The following is a 15554-nucleotide window of genomic DNA, read 5'->3' as shown; positions in this document are numbered from 1 at the left end:
ATTTCTTCACATAGATGTCCTAGATTTAATACCCATTCGTCTTATGTTTAAGGCGTCTTCACAACATGGTCCAGTATATACCTAGTCCAAGGCGGTCTGTTCTCTCCACCAAATGCTGCGTCCGTCACCAAGCGGACCCTCGCCCTTGTACTTTCCGCGTCACTTGCCTCTTGTGATGCGCGGATATGTTCCGAGATGAACTTGACGAGATTACGTACTTCTTCCACGCTGTCCAGTTCGCTTGCGATCAGTACCGGATAGATGGCATCCGAGGCGAATTCCGGCGGGGTCATGTCCGACGTGAGATACCGTGTGATCGCATCTCGGACATCTGCATTGCAGCCAAAGTCGTTCTCGACGTGGTGTTGAGCAAGACGTCGTAATGAAGTCAACAATCCAGGTTGAACCAGTGTCTCCGCATCGTCACCGAACAGTCTTGTGTGATGAATGCGGTAATACTCGTCGGCAAATCGAACATCTCGATAGCGTCCAAGCCAATCTCCTTGTTCCTGCAGCTCAACAACGCTAGCATACGCTGGCAGCACATACATCTTGTCCATGGTCAGACACTCCATCACTACCGCTCGCACGACCGGTGCCATGGTGTCCTCGCCTGCGGAAAGGAGAGACAAGCTGCGTACCAATTCACGCTGTTTGCCAGCCGACGAGAATCCGCGCATTGCTTCGCCAAGTTCGGCTGGCCCTGGACCAACCGATTGAATCGAGTCGGAGCAAAGGTCTAGAGGCACTGTCTCGTCCAATGACAAGCTTCTGCTACCATGTGGGTCCGCAAGATAGTCCAGACGAGCTGTCTTGCGTTTGACAAAGAGCTTTTGTGAGGTTAAAGATGAAGCTGCAGCTTTCGATAGAGCTGCTGTAGCAGCAGTGCGATCGGTCATAGTGCTGCTGTCGATGCTCGCTGGCCAATATCGGTCTGTTGCGGTCTGTATCAACCCTGATAGCGGACGATTGGGTAGAAGCAACGGTGTAAATGCACGTCCATCGTTATCACCTTGCTTACTGGTGACACCCGCAATCTGGATCGGCAAGCTTACCAGCTGATCCGTCTCGACATCAGTAGTGATCAACAATCGTGGCTCGATGGCGAGGTACCACAGATGTCGAAACACCTGCAAATGCGCACGGTTGTCCCCGCTCCACCTCGGAAACGGTGGCAAGAAGGAGATCAGCAGCGCAGCTACTCCCAGATCCGACGTTCCCAATGTGAAACGACCTCCACCGAGGAACAGCAATCCCAACGCCATGTGAGTCGCCATGTGACTGCCATAGCACACATCGCCATCAACGTCACCATGTGCTCTTCGAAGATGCCGCAGAAAGTCCACATCGCCACTTCCAGCGAGCACCATAGCCAACGACATCCTCGCTTGATCCAGTGCAGCTTGGACGGCCGCTTTTCGGATCTTGGAGAAAAACGAGACGGTTTGCACTCTGACCTGTTTGTCCAATGTGTGCAGTTGCTGCCATAGGCAATCGCAAGCCTGGGCGTCTTTCGAGCCGGCATACTTGAGTCCGATGGCAAAGCACGCGCCCGCCTGCATGTTAATCTGAGCTAGCTGTGCTGCTTCCGATATCGACTTGCCCATCTCGATCCGTTTCTGTAGCCAGCTCGGGAGCACGCTGTGAAGCCATTCATTCGTGGGCTCAATCAAGTCCCACAAAATAATTGATCGCGCTAACACATGGACAAACAGGACATCTGGTCGAAGCGTATCGAGATCACGTGGCATTTGCGGCGGTGCCATGACGTCGGCGATCATCTTGCAATTAGACCGCAAGAAAATCAGACCAAAGGCAAGCGCAGCCGGAGCCGATGTCAAATTGATCTCGAGATCTGCCCAAGATCCAGTGTCTGACCGCAGATCGCCTGGTAGCGAGAAACCCGTTTTGATGTCGCTGCTTCCCTTGACCAGATGCACAAGGCGCGAAATAATGCGCTTATCGGGTAGACTCTTCATGCCATTGCCTCGGCCCTTGCCCATGTACACGAGTCCAAGCGCCAGCCCTGCCGACAAGGAGTACGCTTCGCGGTGCTGCGGCTGCATGTTGGGAGTAGGAGACTCTTGCGCTCCGATCTGATCGAGCATTCGCTTGGCAGTCCAGCGGTGGTTGCTGCCCAGGAAAACGAGCCCCATGGCCAGGAGACCAGCAGTCTGTGTGATGGTTGATAGATTCAGTGGAGCTGAGCCCGATGGGAGAAAAGCTGTGAGCTGCATGCCGATCAAGTGTCTTGCAGTGGGATCTGCCGTAGCGACGGTGGATACAGCCATACCGAGCAGAAATCCGATCGTGAGCAGATTGTTGCGCATCTTAAGATACCGGAAAACATGCACAGGGGTCATTGTGGGAAGCTGCCTCATCAGCCCGAGTCCGAACAAGAAGCCTGCATGGCGTGCGGTGACCTGTTCCCCGAGATGAGCAAAGATCCACTTCGAGTCCACCGTGACGTTGTCAGCCAGGTTGAGCTCTAGCACCGATGCTACGCCATTGTGAAACTCGGGCCAGTCCAAACCGGCAGGATCTGCCTTGTTGTCAGGCTCGATGGTCATCCCGCGTGGTCTCACTTTGACTGCTAAGCAGATAGACGGGATGCGCCACTTGTGCGTCGGCAAAAACTGCCGCGACATCATGAACAGCATAGCACGGCCGGGAGAAAGTGCTTTGGTACGTTCGCCTATGGCCGCCACTGCAGCATTGTGCTGCTCCATGATGGTAGCTTCGGTCTGATTTTCGCCTTCAGCAACGTATACCGAATTAACTGTATCAGTCTTGAGCATTGCCAAAACATCACGTAGACGAAAATCTCGACTGAAGAGTTGGGCACAGATGGCGTCCAAAGGCCCATCCTTGGGGAGCGTTCTGATCAGCTGTTCCGGAATCTTTCGAGCATTTGCCGTGCTCAACGAGCCTCGCTGCCTACACGTGTTGAGAGCGATTTCTTCCCGTTGTACCATGTGGTAGAACTCGGCGCTCTTCTCACTCGGAGGCTTGATCTGGCAGTGTCGGATCGCCTGATATAGCGGGACCGAGATTCCAAAGGGTAGCTTGCGCAGTTTTTCCAGATCAAGGCCGAGCTTGATCATGCTTTCAACAATTGCTGTCGCCACATCTTGACGATCGATAGTGGCCTGTCTGAAGATGGCATATGTGCGAAGGATGGCGTCCAGCACCGGGAATGTGGAAGCTGCGTTAGCGACCTGCACAGATGTGCGGCCAGTTCTGATCCAGCTGTCAACAGAATCGACTTGCTCGCCGCCGGCCCATGCCAAATCAAGAAGCACGTGGTAGAAATTCGCCGGAGGACCGGTGGTGCTCCTTACTGTGTTCCCAAGCGGCACTATAGTCGGCACAAATTCGGCTTCTATGCGAGTTGGCACAAGGCGAGTCCGAAGCGCATCTACCCAGCCAGAAGCTTGATGGCGCTGAGCCACAGCAACGGCAACGTGTACGACTCTCCTCACCCCTTCCTCTGAATGCGTATTGTCGAGACGCATCTCCTCTGCCAGCAAGTAGAGCGTCAAGAGGATGCATTGGGCCTCCTCCTGTTGCAGAGCATCTTTGATCGGAGTTGCTGATTCCACACCCTTCTGTTCAAAGTCGATAGAGTCAAGCTTGGAGAGACCATGCAGAAGCGGGTCATTTCCAAACAAACGATGAGCTATGAGTCCTCCAGCCGTTTCGTCATCAGCGCGTAGAGGCGACAATGAAGAAGTGAGAACTTGCACCAGGGAAGTCCAGTCCTTGTTTATCGCAGCCTGCCCGTGCGGTGGACGTGGGCTGGCACCTGTGAGGAAGCGCGTTTGAATCCATCGGGATTTGATTTTTGCGGCGAGTTGATGTGGCAAAGTCTGTGAAATCACCCTCAATACTCGAGCAGTGATTGTGCATGTTGAGCGAAAGTCAAGCTGGACATCGATACTTTCATCAGACTCTGCGGATATGAGCTGTACACTGGATACGCCTCCTTTCACCGCTGCTTGAAGATCCACTGAAGAGGCGGTTGTAGCAAGCTGTTCGAGGCCCTGTGTCACAGGACCGAACGTGCTCAAGTCGAGCGCTGGCCTACTCAAGGAAGGAGGACCAAGATGGAGCTGAATTACTCCGTTTTGGGATATTGTTAGCACCTCTGTGGAGTCTGAGCCCATCACTTGGAGAGGCAAGAGGGCAGAGCACGAAATTACCGCAGAAGCCTGCAGCTTGCTAGGTGTTTTGCAGAAGGGCAGATTTCGATACGAGTCACGAGATTCCAGCCTCTGGAAGCCGAGTCTTCTGCAAAATGTTTGTTCAAGGTGAGGCACTGAGAGGAAGAGGTAGGTGGCGTCCGGATCGACGCGATCGAACGAAGCGCTGCTCACCCGCAGACCAGCCAAGTCGGAGGCTACGCTCGCCCCTGGAAGCTTTATCTCATCCAAAAGGCATACACAGGCAAAGCTGCGCGCAAACCCGTCCATGTCGGCGATTTGAGCCAAGTCAACATCGTCATCATCGGGTGCGATACCAGCCTCAACATCTATGGCGTCTGCGCGGATTCCATCGATAGTTCCAGTGGGGATGGCAGAGCTGAAACGCGTTGGGTCGACGCTGGTGTCTAGGCGAGAGAGATTCATTGATGGTCTCGACTTGGCAGCTGATATTGAGGCGCGATTCGAATTTCGAGGACCGCCATAGGGGGTGCGAGGTGCTGCCTGCGAGCTGCGGCGAAGTCGAGCGGCTGTTGCTGGGTTGGTGGATATACGCATGCTCGTACCGGCAGCGCCAAGATCGTCCATGATGGCTTCGTGTGGATACGCCTGGGACTGAAAGCGAAGGCCGTCTGCGGTATGTGAGATGTTGGCTAGCGTGCGATCTCGTGCTTGAGTCGCCTGTTCGTCCTTGCGGCTAGAAGATCTACGCTCGGATGCACCAGAATGCATGGCACTGATGCGTCGACTTCGACCGCTCGGATCTCTTCCCATTGCAGCTGAAGCGATACCACTGGTACGCCTCTCAAGGTCGATGCGGGCACTTCTCCGGAGAGTAGATGGGAACCCTCTGCCGAGGGTGGTGCTGCTAGGAGCACCAGGTGTATCCGAGAGAGTACGTGCATGTTTTGTCGCGCCATGTCTGTCATCAACCTGGCTATCGATAGCGGTCAATGACTGTGGACCGGCGATGTTTGTCACACCATGATCGCCAACCGCAGTCATGCCAAGAGACGAATGGACGGGGTGTGTGGAGAGCAAGGCCGGTGTAGCCTCAAGGGCGTCTGGTCGAGCAGTGAAAGCGTAAATGCGGATGGCCGAGTTCTGGACGCTTTTGGTGACTATGAATGACGGATACCGCGGATCATTACGCGAAGATACAAAAGCGACGACTTCATCCATCTCGCCAAAGGGCAATACAGGTCCGTGTGTCATCGGCTTGGGGTCGGTGGCAGGCGAGGCGGAATAGGAAAGCTGTGGATAACGGTCGACCGGAACGAGATCATCGTAGCATCGTGATAGATAGAAGACCATAGGTAAGATGCGGGCAGGATCCTGATGAATTTGTGACGTCGATGCGAGATCGTATTCGTCGAGGATATTGGACAGGTTGTAGACTGAGTCGGAAGAGTTCGAGAGGTCTGGGAAAGGGAAGCCGGCGTTGGACGAGGTTTGAGGTAGGGACGATGCAGTTACAGGTTGCCGCAGCCTCGATGCGATGCGCTCGTCCTCAAGTTCGATTTGACGCTGGATAAGAACTCCGACGGGAGCAGGAAATGCTTTGGAGAAGCGGAAGGGAAGGTCCATGTCTACCTGCTCGCCGGTACCGGGGAAGTGAATGTGTACTGCCTGCTCGAAAAAGACACAGAGTGCTCTTACCAAAGAATCTGCGTGCTGATTGATGCGTGCTTTTCCAGGCGCTACGAGGATGGTGTCTGGGGAGCTTACTTGGAAGAGAGTCCAGAAGGATTGCAGCACTGGGCTCGAGAAGGAAAATGTTCGCATCAGCGTGTTGCCTCTCGTCCATGTGAGCAGCCTATCTTTCCATTCGAGCTCATCACGAGAGCTGGCTGGGTTCTGTGTTCCATCTGAATGTTGATTTTCCGCTGTAGAAACGTCGCTACGAGGGGCGTAGGAGACCGAGCATCCCTGGGTGGTAGCTGTGGAGCGAGCACGGATTTTTTGCAAGCGTGCAAGCAGCTCGGACGGCTCACCCATCGACATAATGTCGGCCTCGGATGCAGTGCTGCGAGCAGCTGAGTGCGCCACTCTTTGGCTGATGCGTTGTGCTGCTGACATGGTTGTGGGCAGAGGCTCAATTGCCGACTAAACAAGCGGTTTTGCAGTGTTGCGTGGTAGGCCTCAGATACCGGAAGAAGAGGGGCATGAGGTCGACATGTTGCGCATAGCGAGAAGTCGCAGTTGCATCGCTTTATATCGATGTAGGAAGGGAGGACGCCATCATCATTCAGTCACGCACAGATCTCGCATGGTCAGCAAAAAGTCACACCTCACAAACACGAGAGTCACAGTCACGAGTCGTGATTCGTGAGTGTCACTTTCTCATCCCTTGACGGCTCTTAGACTCGACTCGAAGAACAACAGCAGAACACCTGTGACCAGCTCGGCACGTCTCATCCTCCACAACCCACCTTTCCGTTCACTCGTGACTGTGCCTCCCTCACAGACTCGTGACTCTTTTGTCTCGTGCCTCATGCCTCATGCCTCGTGCTCCACACGCCCAATTTTTATGGTGTCAACAAAGCCCCTCTAACACCTCTTCCCCATCGAAATCCACTCGATCCAACCACGAACCACGAACCACGAACTTCACGCTTGTAACTCACGACTTCTTCGTGCTTCGCTTGTGCACCATGCCCTTAATTCACGATTGTGAAGCGTGAGTCTAAATTCGTGATTTGATCCCAGACAACGCAAAGCATAGGGCGCCTCACAAACTGTACACGACCTGACCACTGTCTTGCTGCAACGACGAGGTCAGTCGCAGTATAATAAGCGTGAAGCATGGGCCAAGCTCGAGATCAGACCTCGCCAGGGTTAATCATCAATCACGAATGGCATACGGGGTTGATTTTTGGGGACTCTTCGGCCATTTCATGCTGCAAGAGCCACTCGTGACTGCCAAGCGGGATTTGCGTGTGATTTTTACGACCCTCGCCACTGTGCATGACTACTCACTCAGCTCTGTTCACCTCGGCAACTCCGGACTCTACCACCTTCATCTAGACCTTCTCTCTGTAACTTGACGTCTGAATATCGCCTGTCGCCTCCTCCGCCTCCGCCTTCACCTCCGCCCTTCAAGCCCTACCGCCTCTGTCCGATTAGGCTGGCCCAAAGCTCGCTGTACTTAGCTTCAGGATCTGCTGTTCTCTTGACTTCACAGTCACATCTCGGCTTATCCTTCCACAGCCGCCACACGTCTGAGACACAGATTCAGCTTCTGTCATCAGAACAGGCTCACAAACTGACTGCGATCGAGCTTCATCTGCTCTGGCAAGACTGTTCGCTAGCACTTTCAGCCACTCCTTCTTTGGTCAAACCACAAGCCAGCCACAATGACATCGACCCCCTCGGGCAACACCCTCCTCCTCAAACGACAGCTCACCGAGCTTCGCAAACGTCCCGTCGATGGTTTTAGCGCTGGTCTCAAGGACGAAAGTAACCTGTTCGAATGGGAGATTATGATCATTGGCCCCAACGATACGCTCTACGAAGGCGGATTTTTTCGCGCAGAGTTGATATTCCCACCAGAATATCCGCTGCTCCCTCCCAAGATGAAGTTCATCACGCCCATGTGGCATCCCAACATTTATGCTGACGGCACCGTCTGCATCTCGATCTTGCATGCTCCTGGTAAGGACGAATGGGGCTACGAAGATGCAAGCGAACGGTGGCTTCCGGTGCACACCGTTGAGTCAATTGTAAGTTGAACCGCCAGTCATCTCCATCTGCCACAGCATCTCCTGAAGGACAAAGAGAAGAACAGCTCGACTCTTTCGTTTCCTTTAGCAACCCGTATCTGACTTTGATTCTCGCTTTCGCATTGCTCTCGCTCGTCCTGCAGCTCATCTCGGTTATCAGCCTGCTCTCCGCTGACGTCCCCAACACGGATTCGCCAGCGAACATCGACGCCGCCAAACAGGTCCGCGAAGACCTTGCTGGCTACAAGAAAAAGGTGCGACGGCTCGTGAGGCAGTCTGCAGAGGAAGCTTTCGATTGACCGCTTCCTCCCCGGCAACACACAACTGCGTGCCAAGTCATTGGAATGCACATGACTCTTAGATGCCTGTGGCGCCTCGCAACGCGGCAAACCTTTTCTTAATCATGTATTATCAGTCCGCTTTCTTAGCATTCAAACGTTTGAAGCACTTATGGCGTCGTGCGCGAGACCTAGACCGAGCAACGTGGGACAGCAGGTGTCCAGTCGCACTGAATTCAGTCGTACTGAATTCTTTGTGCGTGAAGCAACGACGGATAAATCAGTTGGCGAAACAAAAGGCGTATCTAGTATTACAGGGGGTACATGGTAGTGATACAAGGAGAGTGATGCGAGCCGAATGCCTTTCTGGATGACTATCGCTCAGTGGAAGCGGACAAGGTCGATTTGAAAGGGCTGCCGAAATTGGAACCGTAACCACCGGCAGCATATCCGCCCGACACTGACCGCGGCACAGCTGAAGCATCGTGGAAGCTCTGCACCGATACAGGCCTTCCTTGACTGTAATGAACCATCCCATTGACATGCGACGAGCTCGAAGAAAAGCCATACAGACATCCGAGATATTTCGAATCGTCGATCGAACCGTCAAAGTACTTTTGTCGCATCTTGAAGAAGGTCGTTGCCGTCAACAGGCTGTCGCTTCCCGCTTGGTGCTGTTGACCGATACGGCTCACCTGAAGGTCATCTGCCACATCCTGTAAACCGCCCTTGAGCGTCTTGCAGCTCCTCATGAGGAACTTGATGTCGTAGATGCAAGGGAACCAGACACGCAGCAGGGCGAAAAAGTCGGATTCTTGCGCAGGCAACGGACTGCACGTTACGACCTTGAGCAAATAGCCAAAGTCGTATCCACTGTGGAACGAGACCCATTTGACATCATCGAATAGCGCTAGTCCTGAGGTGATGAGCAACTCGCCAAAATGCTCAACGTCGATGCCCATCCTTTCGTGTCGATCAAAGTCCAGTCCGGCTTTTGTGAGCAGATCCAGCGAGTCAGGTGCACACATGTCGTCGTTTATGCTGAAACGGAAGTTGAACTGCCACGTGCAGACATCAGGTGGAAGGTTGCCGTTTTCGTCGCAGAGAGTGATGCCGAGTTGGATGAGCTTGAGCAGATCGACGTTGCAGCGCAAGGTCTGGTAGTGGTAGTCCGATGAGCCTTTGAACGTGCCTATTGGCCTGGCAACAATGCCGGGAAATTCGGTGTCCATGGCAACATATGGGTACTTTTCAATGGTATCCCGCAACAGGGCCATCTCCACCTCCAGATTCTCTGCCCATACTTCTCGTATCCTTCCCGCCATTGCGGCAGTATGGTGTGACCTAGGGCCGGTCAAAGAAGAGATTCTGTAGTACTGGTGACAGCAGTAGAAGCCAGGATTCAAATAGATGGAGAGATTGGTTGCTCTTGATCCACCCCTTTTCGTTGCTTGCCGACGCGTTCGTTACCTAAGGTGTGCGCAATCTCTGTTCGCTGAATCCCACAATGATTTCGAGAGTTGGTTGAGGTAAGTGGAGGCCGTTCAGGTATTCTGCAAGTATTGTGTACACTGATCGTCGAGTGGTGAGCTCGTTTGTTGCCGAACGAAATCGGTTGTGGTGAGGGTTTGTGGTGCTAGTGTGCGTGCGTGCAACTCGTGACTATGAGCTGTGGTGATCGAATCGCTCTTTGGGTCCAATTCGGATTGGCGTCCTGGTCCGATTTCCGAGATTTTCTAAAGTTGAACTTGGCTGCAGAACGCTCGTGCGCTGTGCTCAGTCGTGAGTGAGTGCGAGTTTGGGCGTGTAAGCTCCACTTTCTCGTGGGACACGCAAGCGCACGCTTTTCGCATTTGACGTCTTCTCGCCATCATACACACGAGAGCCCGCACAATCGCACAAGTACACTCTGCACCGTTGCATTGACAACATCGGCGCTTAAGCGACTCTCAATCTTCTATACAGCGCCTCAAAGCATCTTGGCCTCTTCTTTCTCGGCTTACACCACTCAGCTTTACACGAAACAAAGCGGCCGGCTTCCGTGTAGCCACACTATCACTGCTCACAATGGTCCTTGAAGCGACCATGTTGGTTCTCGACAACTCTGAATGGATGCGGAATGGAGACTATACGCCGACACGCTGGGAGGCGCAGGCGGATGCTGTCAGCATGATCTTTGACGCCAAGACCAATTCGAACCCAGAGAGCGAGGTCGGCCTCATGACCATGGCAGGCAAGAGTCCTGAAGTGCTCGTCACACTCACACAGGACATCGGTAAGATCCTCGCAGCACTCCATCGAAGCAAGATCGTCGGCAACTCCGACCTGACTACGGGTATCAACGTTGCCTCGCTTGCGCTCAAGCACCGACAAAACAAGAATCAGAGGCAAAGAGTTGTGGTCTTTGTCGGATCACCTGTGGAACAGACAGAAGAAGACCTGGTCAAGCTCGGGAAGAAACTCAAGAAAAACAACATTGCTGTCGACATTATCAGCTTTGGCGAGGACGTCGAGAACGAGGAGAAACTTTCAAAGTTTATCGAGGCAGTCAACAGCGGTGACAACAGGTAAGTGGGATGTTCATCTTACAACTTCAATCCAGCAAGGATGCAATTTCAAGACTGACCACACTTATTTGAACGATCTTGCAACATTACAGTCACCTCTTGAGCATTCCGGCAGGACCTCAGCTTCTTTCCGATATCATCCTGTCTTCACCGGTGTTGCAGGAAGAGGGCGGCGACTCGGGTGCCGGCCCATCCGGCAGTGGCGGTGGAGGCAACAACTTCGAGTTCGGCGTCGATCCGAGCATGGACCCCGAGTTGGCCATGGTAAGTGTGCAGCAAATCCTCCGACTTGATAGCTGGTCGTATGACCTCACGGATGTCGTACCGATTGCTGACACGATTTTCGAAACCACTGCGTTCTCTTCCATTGTCTTAGGCTCTCCGACTCTCGCTCGAAGAGGAGCAGGCCCGACAAAGGGCTGCCGAAGGTTCTTCCGGATCACAGGTACCGTCGCTGCCCACCGTCTCGGAAGGAGCCGAGAACATTACAGCAGCAACAGGCTCGGCTGGACCTGCAGCTGGCTTGGCCGGCAGCGGCTCAATGGTGCCAAAAGGCGCCGAATCTATCACAGGCGAGGGTCACAATGCCGACGACGAGTCGGAAGAGGCCATGTTGCAGAAAGCTATTGCCCTTTCGCAGGCTGGTGAAGCTAAGACGAATGACGAGGATGTAGACATGACGTCAGCAGAGCCTTCGGGAGGAAGGAGGGCGGTCGTGGCTGGACAGGTCGAGGGCGAAGAAGATGAAGAGATGGATGAGGACGAGGCAATTGCGAGGGCTATTCAGATGAGCCTGCAGGAAGGTGATGGCCAAGATGAGAGCAAGTAAGCAGATCACTTCACATGTCAGTGTCTCTCTCTATCTCTTTCTCCCTTCACATCGATAACTTGCATTGCTGCCCGACTGTGCCCAATATTCAAGGCGGCGATTTCCGTGCCGGGCCCTTCGCCCATGTGAGGCGTGTGATGCACATTTTGATTTGCATGTTGACTGCGTGTCCAAGCGTCGGTTGATCCGATACAGACCCAGGCGTCAGTGTACAGATCGGCGTTCAATCTGCGTATAGTAGACTGGATCCTATGCGCCTTTTGCCGACGTCGAGGGTCAATGTCTCGTGGCACTTGTACACTCGAGCGGTCGAGCAGTCGAGAAGACATGTGACGGCGAACATGGCGGAATTGCATGAGCGCACGCACCTCGCTGCTGCGCACAATTGAATCATGAAAAAGTTCCACTTTAAGGTGAGTGAAGCGCCTATCGACGTATTCGAGATGAACGGGCGTTCCGTTCGGTTCTCGACTTTGTGTTTGGGCTGTTGAAGGCGTTGTGATGCGTTGACTTCACGACATGGTCGGAAGCCAACGGCACCTTCTGTCTTTGTACAAACGCGGGATCTATCCCCGTGAGCTTATGCACAGTGTGAGAGAAAGCGTTGAGCGTTGTCGAACCGGAGCATTCATCAGAATGTCGGTCTCGATCCGACTCTACTTGACAGAGCTTGTGTCCGACAGCAATAAGCTTCGTGGGAAAGTTGTTCTTTGGCTTTGAGTCATGTTGAAGGGGAAGTCAGTTTAGGGCATCTTTGGCTCTCAACGCTTTCGCCACCTTAGCCGTCGGCTCAGGAGATGCCACGCTTGTTGTGGCTACTTGGCTGGTAGTGCTGCTGCTCGGTCAACCTTGAGTTTCGGCGCTCTTCTTCTTCTGATTTCCCACCATCACATCTCGCTCAACGCTTTCTCTTCTTTCAGTTGGCTAATCAACCTTGCTAGCTGAGACGAAGAATGCTCTACATACTGCAAGCAGACGGTGGGTTGAGGCTTGAGGGTTTGAAACTCCTACAGCTGGCGACTCTTTATCAGGGAGGCTGTACATCAGAGCCCCACCAAAGCGAGCTTAGTCTCATTTAAAGGAAGCGTCTTTCGGAATGGCCCCCAATCTTCATCCTTCCTATCTTCACCTGTCTTCCTAGGACAAACGGAGCTTCAGCCTCTTCGCTTCATTTCGTAACTTGACCGCACAGACTCTTTCCGCTATCGATTCATCATCAGAACAGCTAGCAAAGCCGGATTGCTCAGCCCGGGTTGTCTCGTCAATCATTCGCCCTTTCACCCTGTGGGCCCCACACTGGGCTCCCTTTCCTTGCACTTGAACAATTACGTCTCCTCCCAAATCGATTGCTCTCCCGTCGTTCCAACATGATTGCCACAAAGAGTCAGGGAACACGACATTCTCTTCCTCCCAAAGTAAGTTGACACTGTACGACAAACCACCATGCCTCTCTCACCACCATCCTGATTGACGCAGAGAGAGTACAGCCACTGATCCAGATTTCGCATGTCATTCTTCACGTTGTCTCCCTTAGCCAATGACTGCAGCTCCTTCAATGAACGCTGATGACACGATCCGCAATCAGGCCTCTCTTACCGAGAGCTGTATTCTGAGCACCTATGACCGTCAAATGGAGTGGTCGACCACACAATCAGGGTGTCTCATGTGGAATGCTCAAGGATGGTCGACTACGCCACCCTTTCCCACCCCGTCGCTCACGGCAAGCTCCCTCTCATCATCCTCGCTTTTCGGAGAGCGCTCGCCCGTCCTTGGACCTTCAAGGGCTGGTATCCACATGCGCAACAACTTTGACGTTCCATACATGACGAACATGTCGCCTGGAAAGAGTCTTGAGGATGTCCCCTCGATGGCACTTGCCGGTAAGACGGATTGCGCTAGCGTACCACTACCGCTTCAGAATGATCTGCCTAGGTCACCGAAGCAGTGCAAAGGCACCATGGCATCAATGTCGTCCTCATTTAGTGGGCGCGCCGTGATGGATGCGCAAGGACGTGACACAAGTCAACCTTTGGATGCCGCGTCGCTTCGCATGGCTACGTCTTTCGCCAACCTAAGACAACCAACACCCTTGCTCATTCCGATGCAGCCTACCGGTGCCGGCGTTCCGCTTACCTCCGTGGTAGAGACCCTGTCTTCGAAAGGGTCCAAAGCAGCTGCCGAGGATCCTGAAACAGTTGCTGCAGCTTACAAACTAAGCCAGTGGGGAATTGGGTAAGTCGCTGCGCTCTCATTGTGCTTGGCGCGATCTAGGTCATTTTGGGTCGAGCCACTGACATCACCCGCTGCTCTTTCTCTCTCTCTTAACGGTGTCACTTGATCACATATCAGTATTGGCCCAGGCATCAATCCGAAAGTCGCATCCAGCCGTAACGGCACTCACGGCCGTGGCCGGAGCACTGCAAGCGAGCCCCCGATCGTCAACACGGGCAACTCTGGCCCTATGTGTGTACAACCAGGTGACTGGATTTGCACGAGTTGTGGCTTTGTCGTAAGTTTAGGTCTCAGAAGAGCCTGCTTCGAGAAGCAACCTGCCGCTGCTCTAAGACGAAATGAGCTGACATATTCTGTTGCACACTTGCTCTCTGCCCTATGGTTTCCAAGAACTGGAGGCGACGAGATGTGTGCATGCGTTGCTTCCCTTACGCAGACGGCAATGAGATTGGTCGAGGCATTCAAGGCGGCGAGATGCTAGCCAAAAGGCTTGCCGCTGGCTTGGAAACAGATACGGAGGAATACAAGAGATCCGTACAAGCCCTTTGCCCGGACAAAGGCAAGCGTGGCTCAGACACGAACACGCAACGGCCGATTGTACACGAGCTGCCACGAAACCCTGTGCAGGCATATGGCTATGGAGCTCCTACTTTGCACGGCTCATCACCTCTTCCTCAAATGTCAGACTCGAACGTCCAGCCGCGGAACCTGCTCGGCATTCATTTGGGCTCGAACATGCCGCAACAGTGGCGACCTTACGTAGAAGTTTTGCCGGCACGAACCGACCCACTCATAAGACATGGTTACTACCAGCCGCCCGAACTCCAAGAACAACCAGCGCCTTCTGGCTGCGTCTCTTATCATCAGCAGCAATCGTACCTCGTCGGCGAGCACAATGAGGTCAATAGCCCTTACAAGGTGTGTTCTTCGCAAATGGACTGGACACCGAAGCCTGGTATGGGGATGAATTCGGGTGGCTACGAGTGCTCGGATCTTCCGCAACACGCTGCTTTGAACAGGACGGAGGCGTCGCCTGCGGAAAGGAGCCTTCTACGCTCCACAATTCAGTCCGACTCACACGAGCTGCTGCCACAGCGGGCTAGTCACCAAGACCAGGCTTCGCTATGCCGCCCTCTTTGCGCCGGTTGGTCCCCTACGCACACCTCGCCACGGGAGGCCTCGTCGATTCCCTCGAGAGACATCTGGGCTCCAGCGCCGAAACGACCCACTCAAATCCGTGTCGATCCTGAGGATGAGGATGTTTCACAAGAGAAGCGTGTCAAACCACAGCCTATCGGCACTCGGTCCACCGGCGTTGGGGGAGGTGCCAGTCATACGGCGGGCAACTCCATGACTGGAGTGAAATAATAGTTAACATTTCGGAACGCACTGGACGAAAGGATGATAAAAGTTGCAGCAGCAGCAAAGCATCGACACTTAGCAGCAACACGTTGCGGCGGCGGCGGCTACTCACAACTGCTACTGGTGTCGATTATTGGATCTCGGACTCTGTTACCTCTTCTCCCTCTGTCCCGCTCTGTGCATCCATTTCTGGATCGGATGCGGCGGTCGCTTCAAATTCGATTTGATTTCAAGCTCGGAACGTGATCCGATGTTTTCACTTTTGCACGATTATGTTTTGCTCGAGTCGGTATGCAATCAGGCTTGTTTCCAGCTCAGTGGGGGTGGGAAGTGGAGAAGCGAATCACGAATAAGGGTTGGCA

The 15554-nt window shown here is 53.6% G+C and overlaps 5 protein-coding genes across 5 annotated transcripts; 3 read left to right on the top strand and 2 right to left on the bottom strand.

The window, feature by feature from the left end:
• Positions 1–47: 47 nt before the first annotated feature.
• Positions 48–6281, bottom strand: UMAG_02427 (anaphase promoting complex subunit 1; the record flags this gene model as incomplete). The annotated part of the gene is made up of 1 exon (XM_011390415.1): positions 48–6281. One exon carries the CDS (start codon positions 6279–6281, stop codon positions 48–50), a length of 6234 nt encoding a protein of 2077 aa, XP_011388717.1.
• A 1277-nt stretch (positions 6282–7558) lies between these two features.
• Positions 7559–8223, top strand: UMAG_02426 (putative ubiquitin-conjugating enzyme E2; the record flags this gene model as incomplete). Its single annotated transcript, XM_011390414.1, has 2 exons — positions 7559–7924; positions 8068–8223. The coding sequence occupies 2 exons, from the start codon at positions 7559–7561 to the stop codon at positions 8221–8223; spliced, it is 522 nt and encodes a 173-aa protein (XP_011388716.1).
• Positions 8224–8576: 353 nt separating this feature from the next.
• On the bottom strand, positions 8577–9527 carry UMAG_02425 (putative CCR4-NOT core exoribonuclease subunit protein; the record flags this gene model as incomplete). Its single annotated transcript, XM_011390413.1, has 1 exon — positions 8577–9527. The coding sequence occupies one exon, from the start codon at positions 9525–9527 to the stop codon at positions 8577–8579; it is 951 nt and encodes a 316-aa protein (XP_011388715.1).
• A 742-nt stretch (positions 9528–10269) lies between these two features.
• UMAG_10153 (putative 26S proteasome regulatory subunit Rpn10) lies at positions 10270–11598 on the top strand (the record flags this gene model as incomplete). Its single annotated transcript, XM_011390532.1, has 3 exons — positions 10270–10769; positions 10862–11033; positions 11146–11598. The coding sequence occupies 3 exons, from the start codon at positions 10270–10272 to the stop codon at positions 11596–11598; spliced, it is 1125 nt and encodes a 374-aa protein (XP_011388834.1).
• A 1367-nt stretch (positions 11599–12965) lies between these two features.
• On the top strand, positions 12966–15198 carry UMAG_02423 (uncharacterized protein; the record flags this gene model as incomplete). Its single annotated transcript, XM_011390412.1, has 4 exons — positions 12966–13013; positions 13133–13830; positions 13948–14107; positions 14221–15198. 4 exons carry the CDS (start codon positions 12966–12968, stop codon positions 15196–15198), a joined length of 1884 nt encoding a protein of 627 aa, XP_011388714.1.
• Positions 15199–15554: the final 356 nt, after the last annotated feature.

The sequence above is a fragment of the Mycosarcoma maydis genome, chromosome 5, assembly GCF_000328475.2.
Source record: "Mycosarcoma maydis chromosome 5, whole genome shotgun sequence".
NCBI classification, from domain to species: Eukaryota; Fungi; Basidiomycota; class Ustilaginomycetes; order Ustilaginales; genus Mycosarcoma; species Mycosarcoma maydis.
Note: the sequence above shows the minus strand (reverse complement) of the source record. Positions and strands in the feature narration are given on the sequence as shown.